The 22,233-nt window shown below is 46.2% G+C and overlaps 1 protein-coding gene across 13 annotated transcripts in view; it reads right to left on the bottom strand.

Annotated features, from left to right (window-relative positions):
- Positions 1 to 1,134: 1,134 nt before the first annotated feature.
- SLC20A2 (solute carrier family 20 member 2) overlaps positions 1,135 to 22,233 on the bottom strand; it is a 126,981-nt gene continuing 105,882 nt past the window's right edge. For all 13 annotated transcript variants that reach the window (XM_050800396.1, XM_050800400.1, XM_050800394.1 and 10 more), the window contains 3 exons: positions 14,431 to 14,616; positions 13,152 to 13,236; positions 1,135 to 2,622 (listed from right to left, as the gene is read on the bottom strand). In XM_050800396.1, coding sequence (XP_050656353.1) covers positions 2,458 to 2,622; positions 13,152 to 13,236; positions 14,431 to 14,616 — 436 coding nt within the window. In that variant the 3' untranslated portion in view covers positions 1,135 to 2,457. The remainder of the gene's footprint in view (positions 2,623 to 13,151; positions 13,237 to 14,430; positions 14,617 to 22,233) is intronic.

Below are 22,233 nucleotides of genomic sequence, written 5' to 3'. Positions count from 1 at the left end.
TGTCAGATCACAGCGAGGCTGGGCAGGGGTGTGGGTAGGCGAGGCTTCTCCCAGAACTGCCACTGAGGCGCCTGTGCTCAGTCACAAGAATGCTCAACGTGGTGAGTGTGGCCTGTTCCCCTCTCATCCCAAGATGCTGCCCCTGCCGTCCTGCCTGTCCTGTCTGCCGGGCCGGGCTGGGGCTCCCAGGTGGCAGCCCTCCTCCCTGGACAGGGGTGGCTAACATGCCTCTGCCTGAATCCTGCACTGTTTGGGCTGCACAAGGTTCACCTGCATTGTGTTGTGCTATTACTTACATAGATTTGGGAGGAAAATCGATCTTTTCTTGAAGTGGGGAAATGAAGGACTTAAGGTGCCATTTTAAACACCAGAAAGGGCAGGGCTCTTAGTGGAGATGCATTTTTTTTTTTTGAGATGGAGTCTTTGTCACCAGGCTAGAGTGCAGTGGCACAATCTCGGCTCACTGCAACCTCTGCCTCCAGGGTTCAAGCAAATTCCCCTGCCTCAGCCTCCCAAGTAGCTGGGACTACAGGTGCACGCTACCATGCCGGTCTAATTTTTTTGTATTTTAGTAGAAATGGGGGTTTCACCATGTTGGTCAGGAAGGTCGCCATCTCCTGACCTCATGATCCACCCGCCTCAGCCTCACAAAGTGCTGGGATTACAGGCGTGAGCCACCGCGCCCAGTCACAAGATGCATTTTTTATACCTGCCACTTTGCTTCATCTGTCGCCTTCACAGCTCCTAAGGGAGTTGGAGCTTGTGCCGCCACCGCTGCAGAGGATTAAGGGGTTTCCCTCTGGGGGCTCCAGAAGCTGCAAGCCAGGGTGTTTTTGGCTGCTTGAGCAAAGGATAAGATCTGCACTTCCCTGCTTGGTCCTCAGCCCTGAACGTGGCAACCGACTGCTCCATGAGCTGCTGACTGTGGGTTTCTGAGTGCGGGGTGGGGATGCCATGCCTCCCTTTCCTGCTCACCTGTGTTTTCTGTACAAACCCGTACAGTAGTCAAATAAGGGAAATGAACAAAGGGTATGTGAAAAAATACAAGGACCAAATTTTATAGCTTTGGTTTTTGTGGAAACGCTGAAAGAAAAATTGTCAATATTGAGGAAAAGGCTTCAGAGGCAAACTTCCGAGGGGCATTTTTTATTATAAATTTAATATGGTTGATTAATGAAAAATCACAATGAAGTACCAAGAAAATGTTTGTCAATATAAAAATTTTAGCAGCATTTCCATAGTTTCAGGCTCCAACATTAGTCGTACTTCCTCCCTCCCGCTATCAAAAAAGAAGAGACTCCAATGGGATAGAGTAGAGCCTGGGGATGTCCAGCTTCGTGTGGGCCTCAGAGAAATACTCCATCCAGCGTCCAGGATTTCCCCTCCCTCCCATCCCTGAACCGCTAGAATGTCAAAGCACAGAAAAAGCCTCCTTTGTGCTGACATTTGAGACAAGGATCCATTCTTCGGGCTGCCGGGAGAATTGGGATGAAAACTGACCCTGGACTTGACATGTAGTGCTCAGCCGCATGCCCTCACCAACACCTGTGCATTCTCTACTCTGATGACAAGGAAAGGCCACTGCAGGGCGGGCGGGATCTGGGGTGTGGTGGCGGCGGTGGCACTGCTGGTGGGAGCCACGGCGTGGCGCATGCTGGGTGACGGTGTCACCGCCACACGCTGGTCCGGGGCAGGCATGATCAGTGAGGGTGGGAGACAGACAATGTGAAAATGTAACACTGGCCAACGATTCCCCTGCTTCTTTGGTACTTTCCAAAATTCTCTGATCAAAAAAGTGTAAGGGAAGCACACCATTAAAAAATTACAGCTTTACGTATTTACAAAAGCAATGATGATATATTACACAAGAATCAATACACAATATATGAACAAATCTTCAGTGAAAGCACTTGTGAGCTCCCATCCCGCTGGCATCCCACGGCACGCAGCCTCTGCAGGGTCGTGTCGCCTGTCCTGAAGCTCATCACCTTATAGTATATTAGAAGGGAAAAACATCATTTGGAAAAAAATCATTTTCCAATCTACTCTTTCCTTTTAAAAGGCTTAACATTTGCCATCGAAATAGTTATGTACAAGATTTACTGAATATTGACTTCTAGGCAATGATTTCCACTTCCAACTTGAATATGTTTGAAATAACGCTGCCTATTCTATGGATACAATAGATATTTAATATATAAGTAACTGCACCACATTATATCACCAGGATACCAGTTTAATACATATTATTATGTACAGTAGTTAAGTTAGCTCGAGAAGGTGAGTCTCCGCAGCCCAGGTGAACAGTGTGGGATGGAGCCTCCTGGAAGGGAGGCGGAGAGCTGGTCATGAGAGCCGTGCAAGGCCAGGATGTGTATGTGTGGCACAAGGGCACGTGTTTCCCACACGCCCACACCAGACCATCCCTTTAGCTGTTTGCAGCTGGAAGAAGACAAATCACACATATGGAAGGATCCCATACATGAGAAGAGCCATGACAGCAGCGCTGAACAGCCCAGCCACAGGGACGGTCACGAACCAGGCCACGAAGATGTTCCGAAAAAGGCGCCAGTCCACAGCCTTGCGGGAGCGGATCCAGCCCACGGCCACCACCGAGCCCACCTGTGGGAGTACAGACATTGCAAAGTAAAAACAGGTGAGCCACAAAGGCTATACTCAACCAAGGTACGTGGGCTAATCTCAGAAACAAGCTCTACTACAACATTACCCAGTCCCCTACATTTGTTAAAGCTTGTAAAATAGCTTAGATTTTAGGTAGAATTGTTTGGGTATTCTTCTCTTCAGCATATAGCTCTTTATATAGTTTTTATATAGTTGTTTTGAGACAGAGTCTCATTCTGTCTCCCAGGCTGGAGTGCAGTGGCGTGATCTCAGCTTACTGCAACCTCCATCTTCCAGGTTCAAGCAATTCTCCTGCCTTAGCCTCCTGAGCAGCTGGGATTACAGGTGTGCGCCACCACCCTCGGCTAATTTTCATATTTTTAGTAGAGATGGAGTTTCACCATGTTGGCCAGGCTGATCTCAAACTCCTCACCTCAAGTGACCCTCCCTCCTCGGCCTCCTAAAGTGCTGAAGTGCAGTGGTGCAATCTCAGCTCACTGCAACCTCCGTCTCCCAGGTGCAAGTGATTCTCCTGTCTCAGCCTCCTGAGTAGCTGGGATTACAGGCAAGCGCCACCACATCCAGCTAATTTTCATATTTTTTAGTAGACATGGGGTTTTGTCATGTTGGTCAGGCTGGTCTCAAACTCCTGGCCTCAAGTGATCAGCCTGCCTCGACCTCCCAAAGTGCTGGGATTACAGGTGTGAGCCACTGTGCCCAGGCTGGATTTTGGCTTTAAAAATAATATTCCCGGCCGGGCGCAGTGGCTCACGCCTGTAATCCCAGCACTTTGGGAGGCTGAGGTGGGCGAATCATGAGGTCAGGAGATCGAGACCATCCTGGCTAATACGGTGAAAACCTGTCTCTACTAAAAATACAAAAAATTAGCCAGGCGTGGTGGCGGGCGCCTGTAGTCCCAGCTACTCAGGAGGCTGAGGCAAGAGAATGGCGTGAACCCGGGAGGCGGAGCTTGCAGTGAGCCAAGATCACGCCACTGCACTCCAGCCTGGGTGACAGAGCAAGACTCTGTCTCAAAAAAAAAAAAAATTCCCTGAAATCGACTGTAGTTAACAAGGAACATTTAAAATGTATCTTGAAATAATTTGAAACTTAGAGAAAAGCTGCAAGAACTCCTGTTTTCTCTTTACCCAAATTCACTAATTTTTGACATTTGCCACAATCTGTGAAGAGATATTTTAATATGATTAAAATATCCTGCATCTTATCAAACCTCACTTTCCCCTTCTGCTAAAGATTTCACAATCCAATGTTTATGATGATGGCTATAAAATGGTGATTTACCAGGCTGGGCGTGGTGGCTCATGCCTGTAATTCCAGCACTTCAGGAGGCCGAGGTGGGTGGATCACTTGAGGTCAGGAGTTCGAGACCAGCCTGACCAACATGGTGAAACCCCATCTCTACTAAAAATACAAAAATTAGCCGGGTATGGTGGTGCACACCTGGAATCCCAGCTACTTGCAGTGAGCCAAGATCGCGATACTGCACTCCAGCCTGGGCAACAGAATGAGACTCAGTCTCAAAAAAATAAAATAAAAAGAAATAAAATAAAATAAAATGGTGATTTACCAAACTCCATTCCAATTTCTCACATGGAGTTCTACTTCAAGGAAGAGCTCTTTCCTCTCCCAACATGTTTTAGGATCTTAATACCTAATGACAAATAGTTTTATAAACAGCTGTAAATGTAGTGTCATCCATAATCTGTGAATATCAGCGCATGATAAATATCATGTAAGTTGTTCTTTTTTTGGCTAATTAACCGGCAAAAAGATGCACTGTTGCTGCTTTAATTTGCGTATCTTTAGTAACAATTAAGGCTGAACTTTTAAAAATATATTTACTGAATTTCACTCTCTCTAGCTTTGACATATACAAATTGTCGGCCAGGCGCAGCGGCTCACACCTGTAATCCCAGCACTTTGGGAGGCCAAGGCGGGCGGACACGAGGTCAGAAGATCGAGACCATCCTGGCTAACATGGTGAAACCCTGTCTCTACCAAAAATACAAAAAATTAGCTGGGCATGGTGGCACACACCTGTAGTCCCAGCTACTCAGAAGGCCGAGGCAGGAGAATCGCTTGAACTGGGGAGGCGGAGGTTGCAGTGAGCCGAGATTGTGCCACTGCACTCCAGCCTGGGCGACAGAGTGAGGCTTCGTCTCAAAAAAAAAAAAAAAAAAAAAAGTCTCTTCATGTATTTTGTCCATTTACATAAAATCTAATGTGTTCCTTATTTATGTGTAGTCTTCACTGAATAATGATATTAACTCTGTGATACTGAATACACATATTTTCTCTAGGTAGTATTTTGCTTTGTTTCACTTTCAAGTTTCTAACTTCATGCAGTAAAATATGCTATAATTTTCTTCTGTGATTTATCTTTGGCTTGAATATTTGATAAATATTTAATTCCATTTTATTTTTCTAAAATAAAGTTCCATTTTACTCTAAATTTAAGAATATTTAAAAAATATTATTTAAGCCATCAGATTTACATTCATGTATTTTGAGAGTGGTCTAATTTTGTTTTTCTAGACTGACAGTCAGCTATCCAACCTTTCAAACACTTACTGGTTAAATTTTCCCTTTTTCAAAATATATGCTCATATGGAACAGGTTCCATCCATTGCTATCTACTCTGTTCTTATCCAGGTATCTACTTTTAACAATTGTTGTGGTAAAATATACATAACATAAAACTTACAGTTTTAGTGATTTTTCAGCATACCATTTAGAGGCATTAAGTACCATCACATTGTTTTGCAGACCATCTCCACAATGTGTCTCCAGAACCTTTTCCATCATCCCACATGGAAACTGCCCCATAAAACACTAATGCCCAGTTCCCAACCCCTCCTCCCGGGACCTACTCTTGACTTTTGTTTCCTTATATGACATTACATGTCAGGTAAGGCTAGTTCCTCCTTTCAGTTTTCTTGTTAGATCATTTCTTGTTAGATCAGTTTTCTTGTTAGATCATTATATTGCTGATAATTTATTTCACCAAAATGTATTCTTTTTTTTTTTTTTTTTTTTTTTTTTTTTTGAGACGAAGTCTTGCTCTGTCGCCCGGGCTGGAGTGCAGTGGCCGGATCTCAGCTCACTGCAAGCTCCGCCTCCCGGGTTTACGCCATTCTCCTGCCTCAGCCTCCCGAGTAGCTGGGACTACAGGCGCCCGCCACCTCGCCTGGCTATTTTTTTGTATTTTTTAGTAGAGACGGGGTTTCACCGTGTTAGCCGGGATCGTCTCTCGATCTCCTGACCTCGTGATCCGCCCGTCTCGGCCTCCCAAAGTGCTGGGATTACAGGCTTGAGCCACCGCGCCCGGCCCCCAAAATGTATTCTTTAGTCTCATTTTGTAAAGTTCCAAGTAAATCCTGTTCAGGATGTATTTAGGGAGAAGTGACTTCATTACAACATCTGGTTTTCCCATCCAATAGCATGTTACGTCTCATATTCAGATTATCTTTTTATACCTCTGAGCAGTTTTATGCCTCTTCCACATATATCACTCACATTTCTTCTTTAAAAAATTATTTATTTAGTTATTTAGAGATGGGGTCTTACTATGTTGCCTAGACTGGTCTTGAACTCCTGGGTTCGGACTGTCCTCGTGCCCTCAGCCTCCTGAGTAGCTGGGACTACAGGAACACACCACTGTACCTGGTGCCACTCACAGTGCTTATTAGGATAATTCTGAGAGACCTTTTATTTTTGCTGCAATTATGATGGCAGTTTTTTTCCCTTCCGTTACATTTTCTAATTGGCTATTGTTGATGAGTAAGTGCTGGATTTTTCTATTTTTATCTTGGACTTGGTCACTCTTATGAACTTGAGTAGTGTTTTAGAAATACTGAATATTGGCCGGCCACGGTGGCTCACGCCTGTAATCCCAGCACTTTGGGAGGCCGAGGTGGGCAGACCACCTGAGGTCGGGAGTTCAAGACCAGCCTGACCAACATGGAGAAACCCTGTCTCTACTAAAAATACAAAATTAGCCGGGTGTGGTGCCGCACACCTGTAATCCCAGCTACTTGGGAGGCTGAGGGAGGAGAATTGCTTGAACCCGGGAGGCAGAGGTTGTGGTGAGCCAAGATCATGCCATTGCACTCCAGACTGGGCAACAAGAGTGAAATGCTGTCTCAAAAAAAAAAAAAAGAAAGAAAAAAAAATAAATAAAAATTGAGTATCATCAAATGTCTTTTTGGCTTATATCTCAACAGACATCTTTTTTTTTTTTTTTTTTTCTTTTTAAGTGGATTGCTAAGGCATACTATACTGAAGCTGCCCATATACCCATCTTGAGCCCCTGCAAGGGCCTAGCCCTGCACAGGCGCTGGTGGTGGGTGATGCAGCCCTGCCCTGTCACGAAGGGAGCCCACCTTCTGGTAATCTTGATCAATTTGGTCCTGCTGAAAGGTTCTTGTATAGTATTGTTTTGAGACGGAGTCTTGCTCTGTCGCCCAGGCTGAAGTGCAGTGGCATGATCTCAGCTCACTGCAACCTCTATCTCCTGGGTTCAAGCAATTCTCCTGCCTCAGCCTCCCTAGTAGCTGGGATTATAGGCGCCCGCCACCACACCTGGCTAATTTTTGTATTTTTAGTAGAGAGAGGGTTTTGCCATGTTGGCCAGGCTGGTCTTGAACTCCTGACCTAATGTGATCTGCCCACCTCAGCCTCCAAAAGTGCTGGAATTACAGGCGTGAGCACCACGCCCAGCCAAATATTGTTGATGTCATTTATCAGCATCTTGCTTAAAGTTTTTACAATCAATATTCATCAGTAAACAGAGATACCATTGTTCGTGATAGTTTAAATTAGGTTTGGTATTAGGGTTATTCGGTGTACGCCAGAGCACAAACGGGAGAGGTTTTCTAGTTTTGTTTTTCCTCCTACATGGTGGCAAAGTTTAGATCGTGTGAGAGCTGCTTTTTTTGTTTAAGTGGAAAAGATTCTAATTAATTCATCTAGTCAGCAGTATCCTCACCCACCCCACCCCTAGCAACTTTTTGCTTTTTTAGGTGAGAACAGTTATTTTTGGAGAACTCCCTTAATTTCATCCTATTGTTCTGGGTCAGATTTTCCACTTTTTTCTACTTCTTAGGCCAATATTTCTTTGTCATGTATATTGTTGCAGAAAATAATTCACAGGGGTTTTCAAATTCTTAGCATATAGCTGTGTGGTTTATTTAATAATGGAAACAATGGTCTTCTCTATCTGTCATCACAATGTCTTCCTCCTTCCCCCACTTAATTCCCTCCCTCTTTTCCTTGATGTGATCTGATATTTTATTAGTAGCCACTTTCCTCTCCCCTTATTTTGTTTTTACTTAATTTTGCTTCTATATTTCTTACAACCTGTTTCCTCAATTTTTATTGTCCTGGACTTTTTACAAAATCCTAATTTTAATACTTGGTTATTTTATTTTCCCTTTGATCAATTAAACCATTTAAAGATATGAATTTTCATCTTAGCATAACTTGGTTGCCACAGGTTTTGCCATTTGTATCCACCCACAGACACACACATTATTATAGCTTTTATTATTTTCTGAGAAAGCTATCATTGTATTTTTCTAAACTCCTTAATTCAATTGCTACCTTAAAAACCCATTAAAAAGTCTCCGTTGGGATACATTCTTATTTCAATATATAATTAATTTCTAGTTTAATTTTATTGTAATTAGAGATCATGGTTAGCACAATGTATGTTTAAAAATTGTTTTTTAATTTAAATTTTAATTTTTATAAAATAGAGACAGGGCCTCATTATGTTGCCCAGACTGGTTTCAAACTTCTGGGCTCAAGTGATCCTCCTACCTCAGCCTCCCAAAGTGCTGGGATTATAGGTGTGAGCCACGATGCCAGGCCTGTTTTTAAAATTTTATAGAGATTTTTATCATGGTTTTCTGATTTTAGGATTTTTATAAATGTTTCATGATGCTTGACAGGAAGGCATATGATCAGCAGGGTAAAAGCTTGTACGTAGTTATTAATTATGCTGCTCTAAATAAATGTTCAAATTCTTTATATTCCCACATACTTTTTCTATACTTCATTTATCATAGGCTAAGACAGTAATTTCTGAGTTCTTAACAATTTTATGTATTTAGTTATATGTTATTTGATTCATAAAAGATCCAGAGTACTATGTCTTTGTTACTGATCATGTCTTCTGTGGATGTAAAATGGTATTTTTTGCTGTGTTCTAACTTCCCTTTTAATAAATCGAGTGTGTTTCCAGTTTAAGGCCATCATCAGGTAGTTATAGCAAAAAAATTGTTGAGAAGAATGGGGACCAGAGAGCAAGAATTATAAATTAAATTAGAAATTATAATCCTACATCTGAAATAAGTAGTGTTCCCTATATGCTGTTCCAAACTGAAATGGTGGTTGAATCATCATCTATGTCATCAGTGAAGATTGACAATGTGGGTGATCCACAAACAGGAATAATCTCAATCCACCCAGTATGGAATTAAAACATTCTGTAGAACATGACTTCCAAATTCCTATTAAAGAGCACACACAAGAGCGACTGTGCTCAGTAGCGGCACTGTGTGTTATCTGCTAGGGCTAAAGACCAAAGGTGATTAAGGATCACAGAATGGAAGAACGACGAACGAGTTGCTGAAACATAACATCTGAGGATTCTTTTATTTTCAAGACCAGTTTCTATGTCTTCAATTAAGGCTTCTGTTTTTTTTTTTGGGGGGGGGCGGGCAGGGGGTAGTTTTGCTCTTGTTGCCCAGGCTGGAGTGCAATGGTGCAATCTCCACTCACCACAACCTCCGCCTCCCAGGTTCAAGCGATTCTCCGGCCTCAGCCTCCCGAGTAGCTGGGATTACAGGCATGGGCCACTGTGCCTGGCCAATTAAGGCTTTTGACCCTACTCAAAGGAATTATTCCAGGAAAGTATCTGATAAACTGAGTCCTCTGATATGAAATACAAAATGTATGAAACCGGAACACATACAGGGTGAAATTCATCAAACAGACTGTCTTATATATGCCTTCTGGAATAAAATGTGATAACAGGACTTTTCTAATTGTTTTTTCCCACGTTATACATTCAGCACATATATCACATAATATAGTATGGTTTCATAAATGTTTTGAAATAGGCTACAACAAAATTTAAACTATGTACTTAGGCCAGGCGCAGTGGCTCATGCCTGTAATTCCAGCACTTTGGAAGGCCGAGGCAGGCAGACCACTTTAGGTCAGGAGTTCAAGACCAGCCTGGCTAACATGGAGAAACCCCATTTCTACTAAAAATACAAAAATTAGCCAAGTGTGGTGGTGCATGCCTGTAATCTCAGCTACTCAGGAGGCTGAGGCAGGAGAACTGCTTGAACCCAGGAGGCAGAGGTTGCAGTGAGCCAAGATCAAGCCTCTATACTCCAGCTTGGGCGTCAAAGCGAGACTCTGTCTCAAACAAAACAAAACAAAATAAAACAAATCTATGCACTTAGCCATGTATACTTAGAAGGAAGCATAAATCAATAACATGTACCTAGATACATTCAAAAACTCATTTTAAACAATAGTTTCCATCTTATTTCCTGCCAAGTCCCCAACTTTTCCCTACCTTCTATTAGATGGCTCTAAGCAAGAAACTTAAAAATCAAACACAGGATAATTATCCTGAAAACTGATGCAATTCAACTATGACTTTATGTGGACATCAATACCCTTTGAATGTTTCCAGATTCACAGCCTCACTCACAGAGGGCCCCATTCTTCACGCCATCCCACGGCTCTCATAGTTCATCCCACATTTGCCATTTGGGGACTGTTGTGTGCAGGGGAAATATGTGATATGAGAGAATAAGTGTTGTGGAGTAACGACAACTGTGAACTCTTCTCAGCACTTCTATTATTTGGACTCTGATGAGAGCCATCTGCTCTCCAACTACACTGCAAGTTCCTGAGAGCTGAGGCTGTGTCCTTAGTGCTCACAGGGAATAGCTCTGGGCCTTGTCCAGAAGTCCATGATCAATGATATCGGACAAACTGACTCAAACCCAAGTTGTGACCTGTCTTGTCTATTTTACAGATGGCACCCCACTGCAGTCCCATTCAGGGAGACCTGCTTTAAGTGCCAACAAGCTATCCTAATACTACCCATCACCAGCTCAAAGGAAACAAAACTGGCCGGGCATGGTGGCTCATGTCTATAATCCCAGCACTTTGGGAGGCCAAGGCGGGTGGATCACGAGGTCAGGAGATCGAGACCATCCTGGCTAATATGGTGAAAACTCATCTCTACTAAAAATATAAAAAATTAGCCAGGCGTGGTGGCAGGCGCCTGGAGTCCCAGCTACTCAGGAGGCTGAGGCAGGAGAATGGCGTGAACCCAGGAGGCAGAGCTTGCAGTCAGCCAAGATCATGCCACTGCACTCCAGCCTGGGTGACAGAGTGAGACTCCATCTCAAAAAAAAAAAAAGCTATTTCAACTGGTGTGGAAGAGTTAGCCTTCAGCAGTCTTGCTTAAGTGTAGGTTAATCATTAAAAAGATGGCATTACATGTGTTTAAAAGCATTCCAAAAGACAACTGAGGCCTATAGAAAAGTCACAAGCCCGTGTCCTTGGAAAAAGAATATATTTAGCTACATGCGTCTCTTCCACGCTCCACACACCACAGTGAATGGAAGTAACGTGGAGTCCGGGGAAGATGTTACTTTTCATTCCTTATAGTGTTGTATTGTTTGAAATATTTCAGTGAATATGTACTTCTCTGGTAAGTTTTAAATAACCCACATTAGGAAATCACAATGAATGGGCGGCGGGCGCACCCGCACCTCTTCCTGCCTTCCTCCCCCATGCTTGCCAGGCGGAGCGGGGGAGGACGACGCTGGCTATGCTGTCCACGTGGGCGCCTCAGCTGGGCTGCTCCCTGGCTGTGTAATCTCGGGCACATTACTTAACTTTCCTCTGCCTCAGTTTCCTCATCTGTGAAGCTGGGGAAGGTTCTTGGGGAGACTGAGGGAGCTCATGTTCATGGCGCCAGTGGAGTGCTTGCCCCAGGCACCTTGGCCATGGTTGGGCACCACAATGGTGCTGATGGGGACCTGAACGAGAAGGTGTGTGGCCTGAGGCGAAGATCTGAATCCTGGATCTACCACATGTGGCTGTGTGCACACAGCAAGCGGCCCAGCTCTGAGGGAACCCAGTCTCCTCACCTGTGGACTGGGAGTGACAGTTCCGCCCCCACAGGCTTCCTGTGGAGAGGAGGCGGCACACCACGTGTGTGGTGTGGAGCACAGTACCAGCACTCTCCTGATAATCAGTGAGTAGGGGGATTTCTATACAGAAACTTTGTGGAAATTGAAATATTTCTGTATATGGTAGCAAAAAAGGAAAACACAAAACAAACTCTTTCCACTGAGGCTGATTCCGCATGCGCAGAGCCCCAGCTTGGAAACACGCTGCTGGGCCACTCCAGATACTCTTGTGAGGGCCACCTGACCTGGGTGTTTGAAGCATGAAGCCACTTGCCTTTGCTTGGAGTTTTCTTTTAAACATATTGGCTGGAATCTTAAAATTATGAGTAAATATAAACATGGGTGGCTGTGTCTGTTATGAGGGCTCATATATTCCTTCTAGTGCCGAGGACTCTGCCCCCACGCAGCAAACGCCAATTAGTTTTTCTTGAATGATACAAATGAATGAACCTAGGAAAAATCCGGAAGTGACTTTCGCTTTGTTGAGACTGGTGAGTGTGTCTATATACAGAGGCTCACCGGAGCTATTTTAGAAGTATCTGCAGATACTGGGCAGAGTGGGGTGATGAGACCCGGGCTGTGGTCCTCCCAACCCAGGTTCTGGTCCTCCCCACCCTGGCCACCTATGGATCACTCCCTGAAACTCCCAGAGCCCATTTCCTCTTCACTGGTCTTCAGGGCTCCTCCCTGCAGCTCCAACTTTCCACACCACGACCAGCAGCCCTCTCTCGTCCAGCTGTAGGTTTCAGAGCACTCCTCAGTGGTCGGTATCAGTCATTACCCCTCATGGGGAATTTATGGCAATACAGTCACTTTGAACATCATATAAGGAACAAAACCAGAAACAACCGTGCCCTACAATTCCACAGAGATGATTTTTGTTAATTGCTATTTCCACTGTCAACCCCCAGTCCCCTCAATGGCTGGACCAAGTGGCAGGCTCCCAAGTGAGCCCATAGGTATGCTCAGGGCACACAGGATGCCAATCAAACTTCACCGTGGAAGCAGTGGGAGGGCAGCAGGACAGTCCCAGGCAGACCAGCCCTAGCATTCATTCTGCCTTGGAAAAGCCAGGTCTGAACAAGGGATGGTGTTGTCCTACCGAGAGGAGGATGGTGGAGGGGGCAGATGGAGGAAAACAAGGTCTCAGAGACCCAGAGAACCTGGAGATGCGTTTTGCACAACCATCTACAGAGCCCTACAGCTTCCCTCGCATGTGGTCCGGTGGCCCTGACCCATCCCAGTGGCCTGGAGAAGGGCTCCCGGCTAGCAGGGGCCTACCTTGCAGTGCGTAGTGCTGACTGGAAGCCCAATGTTGGAGGCGATCACCACCGTGAAGGCTGAGGCCAGCTCGATCGTGAAGCCGCTGCGGGGGGAGCATGAGACACGTCACGGGCGTCCTCTGTATCGCCTCCCTGACACCCCACGGGTGACAAAGGCTTGCCAGAACATTCTCTGGGGTGACTGCCGACTGCTGACTGGGCAAGATCAACTTTAACAGAACAAGAGGTCGCTGCTCAATGACAGCGATTCCCACCAAGGCTGCGTTTTCTTGTGCACGGCCCCCAGAAGCCTGGCTTTCTGATACGTTTCAAAGACCACACACTGGGCCAGACATTCCTGCTGTGCAGTAAGATAGTAAATCAGTCATTTCTAAAACGCAAAGGAAAAACTATGCTCTCATTTAAAAAATGTGCACTTATTGCAAAAATGTATTTTTCTCAGATTACGAATTTTTCTTCAAATCAATATTCTAAAATATCTTTTATTGAAATTATTTTCAAATGAGAACTTAAAATTGGAAATTTATATAGGAGGCTCACTGGAGCTATTTTAGGTTTCTCTGCAGATGCAGGGCAGAGCTGCGTGATGAAACCTGGGTTCCGGTCCTCCCCACCCTGGGTGCCTTTGGATCACTTCCTGAAACTCCCAGAGCCTGTAGGAAAAGGAAACCTCCCGTATGTTTTAAAAAGAGAGAGATTTCCTACCACAGGTGGCTCCAATTTTTGGTCATGTTCTGAAAGTTCTGGAAGTTCCTTTAACCCCTGATGCAGCTAAAGGCTATGCAGTTGAGAGACCACATTTAAAGCCTCCAGAGCTCACCCATGATGACAGGGGGCGCCTCGCTGTCTGGCAGAGCAAGAGGAAAGTAACCCCAGCAGGGAGGTTGCTGAGAGCTGGGGTGGCCAGAGAACTTTCAGGAAAGGCCAGCCTGGGGGCTTGCTTAAGTCTGTGCCCTCCCTGCCCACCTGCCTCTGGCCCCCGTGCTGGCTAAGGGTGAGCTGCTTCTCTCCTCCCTGCCTGCTCTGCTCTGCTACCCCTGCTTGTCTGCCCTTCCCGCTCCTCATCTCAGGGACCCTGTGGCTGGGGGCCGGGACACAGTGAGGGAGGGCAAGGATAGGTGGCATGGTAAGTAGGGCCATTCTTGCCCACTGTCCCCTCCTCCCTGTGACTCGCTGCCGACTGCCGGTGCTGAGCAGGCTGTTCAGACACAGCCAGGCAGCTCTAGCCAGGCCTCGGATGACAAGACCTGCCCTTCCCGTGACCAGCCCAGGCTTACCTGGACGGCGTGATGGGAGTGAGGTCTTTCCCCATGGTCTGGATCACTCTTCTCCCCCAGACCCAGAGGCCTGTGCAGATTCCAACTCCTCCATAAAACAGCAGCCAGACGGGTGTAGCTGCTTCTTGCATTACCCCGCCTTGTTTGTAAATCAGCCACAAAGCTACCAGGGGACCGATGGCATTACTGGGAAAAATAAAAAGAGAAAAGATTAACGATATATGCAAAAAGAGAAAAGATTAACGATATATGTACATGATACAGGTGACTTTGTTTTATTGTGCTTCATTTTATTCACTTTATCACACTCCACAGATATGATGTTTTTTCTTTTTCTTTTTTTTTTTTTTTTTTCTGAGACGGAGTCTTACTCTGTTGCCCAGGCTGGAGTGCAGTGGTGTGATCTCGGCTCACTGCAACCTCTGCCTCCCAGGTTCAAGCGATTCTCCTGCCTCAGCCTCCCGAGTAATTGAGACTACAGCTGTGGGCCACCACACCCGACTAATTTTTGTATTTTTAGTAGAGATGGGGTTTCACCATGTTGGCCAGGCTGGTCTCGAACCCCTGACCTTGTGATCTGCCCACTTTGGCCTCCCAAAGTGTTGGGATTACAGGCATGAGCCACTGCACCTGGCCTTCAGATACGACGTTTTTTTACGAATTTGAGGTTTGTGGCACCCCTGCATCGAGCAAGTCCACTGACGCGATTTTCCAGCGGTATGTGCTCACGTCATGTCTCTGTGTCACATTCTGGTAATTCTCATAGTATTCCTGACCTTTTCATTATTATCATGTCTGTTATGGTGATCTGTGATCAGTGATCTTTTATGTCACTATTATAATTGTTTTGGGGTGCCATGAACTGTTCCCATATGAGACGGTAAGCTTCACTGATAACTGCTATGTGTGTTCTCCCTGCTCCACTGACCGCTCACTCCCCTGTCTCTCTCCCTCTCCTCCTGCCTATTTCCTGAGATATTGCTATATTGAAATTAAGCCAATAAATTACCCTACAGTGGCCTCTAAGTGTTCAACTGAAAGGAAGAGTTGCATGTCTCTCAGTTTAAATCAAAAACTAGAAATGATTAAGCTTAGTGAGGAAGGCATATCAAAATCAGAGATAGGCCAAAAGCTAGGCCTCTTGGGCCAGTTAGCCAAGTTGTGAATGCAAAGGGAAAGCTTCTTGAAGGAAATTTAAAGTGCTACTCCAATGAACACATGAATAATAAGAAAGCAAAACAGCCCTAGTGCTGACATGCAGACAGTCTAAGTGGTCTGGATAGAAGATCTAACCAGCCACAACATTCCCTTAAGTCAAAGCCTAATCCAGAGCAAGGCCCTAGTTCTCTTCAATTCTGTGAAGGCTGAGAGAAGTCAGGAAGCTAAAGAAAAGCTGGAAGCTAGCAGAGGTTGCTTCAGGAGGTTTAAGGAAAGAAGCCATCTTTATAGCATAAAAGTGCAAGGTGAAGCAGCAAGTGCTGATGGAGAAGCTGCAGCGAGTTCTCCAGAAGATCCAGCTAAGATCATTGATGAAGGTGGTTACAGTAACAATAAATTTTCAATGTAGAAGAAACAGTCTTCTATTGGAAGAAGATGCCAGCTAGGACTTCCATAGCCAGAGAGAAGGCAATGCCTGCCTTCAAGGGACAGGCTGACTCTCTTCTCAGAGGCTAATGCAGCTGGTAACTTTAGTTGAAGCCAATGTTCACTTACTATTCCAAAAATCCTATTGCTCTTAGGAATGATGCTAAATCTACTCTGCCTGTGTTCTAGAAATGGAACAACAAAGCACATCTGTTTACAGTATGGTTTACTGAATATTTTAAGCCCACTGTTGAGACCTACTGCTCAGAAAAAAAATTAATATTTCAAAATATTACTGCTCATTGACAATGCACTTGGTCACCAGAGAGCTCTGATGGAGATATGCAAGGAGATAAATGTTGTTCTCCTGTCTGCAAATACAGCATCTGTTCTGCAGCCCATGGATCAAGGAGCAATTTGACTTTCAAGTCTTATTTTACTTAAGATATACACTTTGTAGGGCTAGAGCTGCCATAGATAGTGATTCCTCTGATGGGTCTAGGGAGTCCATTGAAACCTTCTGGAAAGGATTCCCCATTCTAGATGCCAATAGAACATTTGTGATTCATGGGAGGAAGTGAAAATACCAACATTAACAGGAGTTTGGAAGAAGGTGATTCCGACTCTCACATATGACTTTGAGAGATTCAAAACTTTAATGAAGGAAGCCACTGTAGATGTGGTGGAAATAGCAAGAGAACTAGAAGTGGAGTTTGGCGATGTGACTGAACTGCTGCAATCTCAAGACAAAACTTGAACAGATGAGGAGGTGCTTGGTATGGATGAGCAAAGAAAGCTTTTTGAGATGGAAGCTACTCCTGGTGAAGATGCTGTGAACATTGTTGAGATGACAACAAAGGATTTAGAATATTCCACAAACCCAGTTGTCAGAGCAGAGGCTGGGTGTGAGGGGACTGACTCCAATTTTGAAAGAAATTCTACAGTGGGTAAAATGCTATCAAATTGCATTGCATGCTACAAAGAAATCTTTTGTGAAAGGAAGAGTTAATTGATGCAGCAAATTTCATGGCTGTCTTAATTTAAGAAATGGCCACAGCCACCCCAACCTTTAATCACCACCACCCTGATGAGTCAGCAGACATCAACATCAAGGCCCAGACCCTCCATCAGCAAAATTATGATTTGCTGAATGTTCACAGGGTTGCTAGCATTATTTTTTAGCAATAAAGTATTTTCAAATTAAGGTATATACATTGTTTTTTAGACACATTTAATAGACTATGGTACACCATTACAGAAACATAACTTTTCTATGTGCTGGGACACCAAAAACTTCATGGGTATTGTGAAACTTGTTTTATTGCAGTGGTCTGGAATGGAACCCACAGTGTCTCCCAGGTATTCCCGTACATGGTGACTTTTGTCTTGAGCATAGCTCATCTTGGTGTATTTGAGGTTCATCTATATCATCTATTCATGGTCAAAATGATTTTTTTTAAAATTTTGGTAAAAAGCATAACATAATATTTACCATTGTAATCAATCTTATTTATAGTTCAGCAGTGTTAAGTATATTTACATTGTTGTGAAACAGATCTCCAGAGCTTGTTCATCTTGCAAATGTGAAACTCTGTACTCTTCAAACAAATTCCCACTGCCCCTCCCTGCAGCTAATGGCAACCACCATTCTACTTTCTAGTTCCAGGAATTTGACTGCTGTAGACAGCTCACAGAAGTGGAATCATATTTATCTTTTTTTTGAGACGGAGTCTTGCTCGGTCGCCCAGGCTGGAGTGCAGCAACGTGATTTTGGCTCACTGCAACATCCACCTCCCGCGTTCAAGCAAGTCTCCTGCCTCAGCCTCCTGAGTAGCTGGGACTACAGGCACGTGCCACCATGCCTAGCTAATTTTTTGTATTTTTAGTACAGACGGGGTTTCACTATGTTAGCCAGGATGGTCTTGATCTCCTGACCTCATGATCCGCCCCTCAGCCTCCCAAAGTGCTGGGATTACAGGCATGAGTAGTATTTATCTTTTTGTGATGGTTTATTTAACTTAGCCTAATGTCCTCCAGGTTCATCCATGTTACAGCAGGTGACAGGACTTCCTTCTTTTTTAAGGCTAAATAATACTCCACTGTATGCACGGACACATTTTGTTTCCATTCAGTGGACATCTGGGTTGCTCTCCCCTCTTGCCTACGACAAACGGCAGTGCTTTGAACATGGGGTACAAATATCTCTTTGAGACTCTGCTTTCAATTCTTCTGTATGTATACCCAGAAGCAGGAATGCTGGATCATAGGGGAGGTCTGTTTAATTTTTTGAGGAGCCTCCATCCTGTTTTCCATAGTGGTTACACCATTTTACACCCCTACTAACAGTGCACAGGGTTACCATTTCTCTACATCCTTCACAACACTTGTTACTTTTTTTTTTTTTAAGTGGTAGCCATCCTAATAGGTGTGTAATTTATTATTATTTTTGAGACAGAGTCTCCCTCTGTTGCCCAGGCTGGAGTGCAGTGGCGCAATCTCACCAGGGTGGAGTACAGTGGCGCAATCTCGGCTCACCGCAACCTCTGCCTCCTGGGTTCAAGTGATTCTCGTGCCTCAGCCTCCCGAGCAGCTGGGACCACAAGTGCCCAGCACCAGGCCTAGCTAATTTTTGTATTTTTAGTAGAGGTGGGGTTTCACCATGTTGTCTAGGCTGGTCTTGAACACCCAACCTCAGGTGATCTGCCCACCTCGGCCTCCGAAAGTGTTGAGATTATAGGTGTAAGCCATTGTGCCCGGTCTATTAAATTAATTGATTTTTTTTTTTTTTGAGACCGAGTTTCACTCTGTCTCCCAGGCTGGAGTACAGTGGTGCGATCTTGGCTTACTGCAACCTCCACCTCCTGGGTTCAATTGATTCTCCTGCCTCAGCTTCTCGAGTAGTTAGGACAACAGGCACGTACCACCACACCCAGCTAATTTTTGTATTTTGAGTAGAGATGGGGTTTCACTTACCATGTTGGCCTGGCTGGTTTCGAACTCCTGACCTCAAGTGATCCACCCACCTCGGCCTCCCAAAGTGCTAGGATTACAGGCATGAGCCACCACGCCTGGCCAAAATTAATTTTTTAAACAACCAAGTTCACAACACAACAGCCAAGTTATTTTTTTCTTCCTTTTTTCCTCAAATTTCTATTTTCTCTGCCACCCCCTGCTGCTGGTACTAACATTAGCTGCCAGTTTGGGACAGACTGTCAGGCCCCATACTATGGGTGGCAACATTTTGCTAAGCATCCATTCCCATAGCTGCCCTGCACAGCGGGCACTGTTGCTCCCGTCTTACTGACAAGGAAACCGAGGCCAGGATCCCACCTCTGAGGTGGCAGAGTGGGCACGGCCCAGGCTGCTTCAGGCCCTCCTGCATGGGCTCCAGTCCCTTCACTGCTTATGTCTGTCAGGCCCCTGGAGCCCATACAGGCCCCGAGGTGCTCTTAACAGCTTCCCTGGCTCTTGTCTCCTCCCCCAGCCAGCTATGTAGACTGGGTGTCACTGAGTCACTGGAACTGGCTTCCAAGTTGGCTTTGGTCTCGCTGCGTGACCCTGAGCATCAGATCCCATCTCTGAGAGATGCCCACCCCGGCTCAGAGGGGTGTTAGAGACGGGGTAGGATAGGCCATGGCAGCTCAGTGATGAGGCCTCGGAGCTCAACCTCATGCCGAATGCATGGACGCCTCTTCTCAGATGACTTCTAGAATGGTGTTTTCACTAGACACCCTCCCTGCTCCAAAGCCCCAGAAGTCCCCACACTGCAAGCAACTGCTCGGAATTCTACAGTTACCCGAGCAGCCACTGCCTAGACGCTTCCTTTGAAATGAAACATGGTGTGTGTGAATGTGCATGAGTGCATGTGTGAATGTGCGTGTGTGAGTGCATGTGTGAGTGTGCGTGTGTGAGTGCATGTGTGAGGGTGCGTGAGTGCATGTGTGAGTGTGCGTGTGTGTGAGTGCATGTGTGAGTGTGCGTGTGTGTGAGTGCATGTGTGAGTGTGCGTGTGTGAGTGCATGTGTGAGTGTGTGTGAGTGCATGTGTCAATGTGCATGTGTGTCTGTGCGTGTGTGTGTGCAGCTGAGTGTGTGAGTGGGAGAGAGTATGTTGTGATTTTTCCATGAATATGTTTTTCTCATCTCCCTAATTGGCGTTTAAACTTCTAATGGATGGGGGCCCAGTTTCTAGTGCTCTGCCAGTGCCAGGCCTTCCATCAAGAATGCTTGATGAGGAGGAAGCAGGACGGTGTGGGGCAGACAAAAAGTTACTAACGTAGGACAGAGCATGCTGTCTCCAAGAAAATACCAAATAAAATATCACAGAAACGCCCATGTGATGCTGAGCAGAACATAAGATGCCCAGGTTCGTCTGCAGCAAAGAGCAGAGACGCAGCTGCATGTGGGGAGGCGTTGTGCGCAGCCCATGGGGAGTCACTGACTGCAACAGAAGACGACAACGGCACAGTCCCCTGAACCGTCAGTGGCTGACCATGCCAGTGACAGCACAAGCAGAAACGGACGGAAACCGAGTGAGTGGGGAGCACCATCCTGAGCATGTTACACAGGGGAAGCCTGGGAGGTTGGGACTCGTTTTCCCGCATTTTACAGATTGGGAAACAGAGACTTCGGAAAAGCAAGTGCCTTGTCTAGGGGTTACACAGCTGGAAGACGACAGCAGAGACCCAAACTTGGGGCTCTGAGGCCCCAGGAGGCCGCCCTGCTTCTTGCACACCAGGCCTGGGCATGGGGTGGGGCGGGTGGGGTTGGTGGGGTCAAGGTTGGAGGGTCATATCTGCCTGTCACTACACACTCATTTGCAGGATGCCTGTGACATTACCATGTGGGGTGACCTGCAGGCTCAGGTGGCAGCTCCAGCGGCTGCACCATGCAGTGGGGAGAACTAAAGCCCACGAGAGGGGTGGAGCCTTCTCACTGGGTTAAAGATGTCACTGAAGGATGGCTGGGCGCGGTGGCTCACACCTGTAATCCCAGCACTTTGGAAGGCTGAGGTGGGCGGATCACCTAAAGTCAGGAGATTTTTGTTGTTGTTGTTGTTGTTTGAGATGGACTCTAACTTTGTCGCCCAGGCTGGAGTGCAGTGGCCGGATCTCAGTTCACTGCAACCTCCGCCTCCTGGGTTCACACCATTCTCCTGCCTCAGCCTCCCGAGTAGCTGGGACTACAGGGGCCTGCCACCATGCTCGGCTAATTTTTTTGTATTTTTAGTAGAGGCGGGGTTTCACTGTGTTAGCCAGGATGGTCTCCATCTCCTGACCTCGTGATCCGCCTGCCTTGGCCTCCCAAAGTGCTGGGATTACAGGCGTGAGCCACCGCGCCTGGCCGAGGTCAGGAGTTTGAGACCAGCCTGGTCAACGTGGGAAACCCCGTCTCTACTAGAAATAGAAAAATTAGCTGGGCTGGGTGGTGAGCGTCTGCAATCTCAGTTGCTTGGGAAGGCTGAGACAGGAGAATCACTTGAACTTGGGAGGAGGAGGTTGAAGTGAGCCGAGATCAGGCCACTGCATTCCAGCCTGGGGAACAGAGTGAGATTCTGTCTTAAAAAAAAAAAAAAAAAAAAAAAAAAATTAAAATTAAATCACTTCCTAGAAGTTCTAGCATCCTGGTTCGGCACACCTTCTTGCTGTTTCCTCCGTCCGTGCACTCTGCCTCCCGCCTGCCTGCCTCGCTGCCCCAGCGCTTCTCACCCAGGTAACCCATGTTACCTGCTCGGCACCCAGCCTGGCCTGTCCTGAACTCAGGTGTACACGGCCGCTGTCTGCTCAGCCTGAACAGCAGCATTGCTCCCTGGCTGCATCCAGGGCCTCGGTCATCCCTAACAGACAGCAGCTCCACTCTCGCCTTTGCCAAGGCCACGGCTCCAGTCTTGGCAGCTGCCTCTTTCCTTCTTCTCTCACATCCATGTCCAGGCCGTTGTCCAAAGCCAGTGCCCCTGTCAAACGTGCCCTGTGTGGCCCCTGATCACATCTCCACTGCTCCCCTCTCCAGGTGAGACCTTCCTTCCTATGTCCATGGGCCACGCGCTCTGCATCCACAACCCGCAGACCGGCGACCCTATCCTAGCTCATCCTGGAGGCAGGCATCTTGTGCCCGCCTCAAGACTGCACCTGCCGTTTTCCTTCCTGCTAACGCCATGTGGCCGCCCCTGCACCTCCGTCACCGGCCAACCGTTCCCTGGGCAGCCCAGGTCGCATTGCCA

The sequence above is a fragment of the Macaca thibetana genome, chromosome 8, assembly GCF_024542745.1.
Source record: "Macaca thibetana thibetana isolate TM-01 chromosome 8, ASM2454274v1, whole genome shotgun sequence".
Lineage (NCBI taxonomy): Eukaryota > Metazoa > Chordata > Mammalia > Primates > Cercopithecidae > Macaca > Macaca thibetana.
This window is presented reverse-complemented; position numbering and strand designations above follow the sequence as displayed.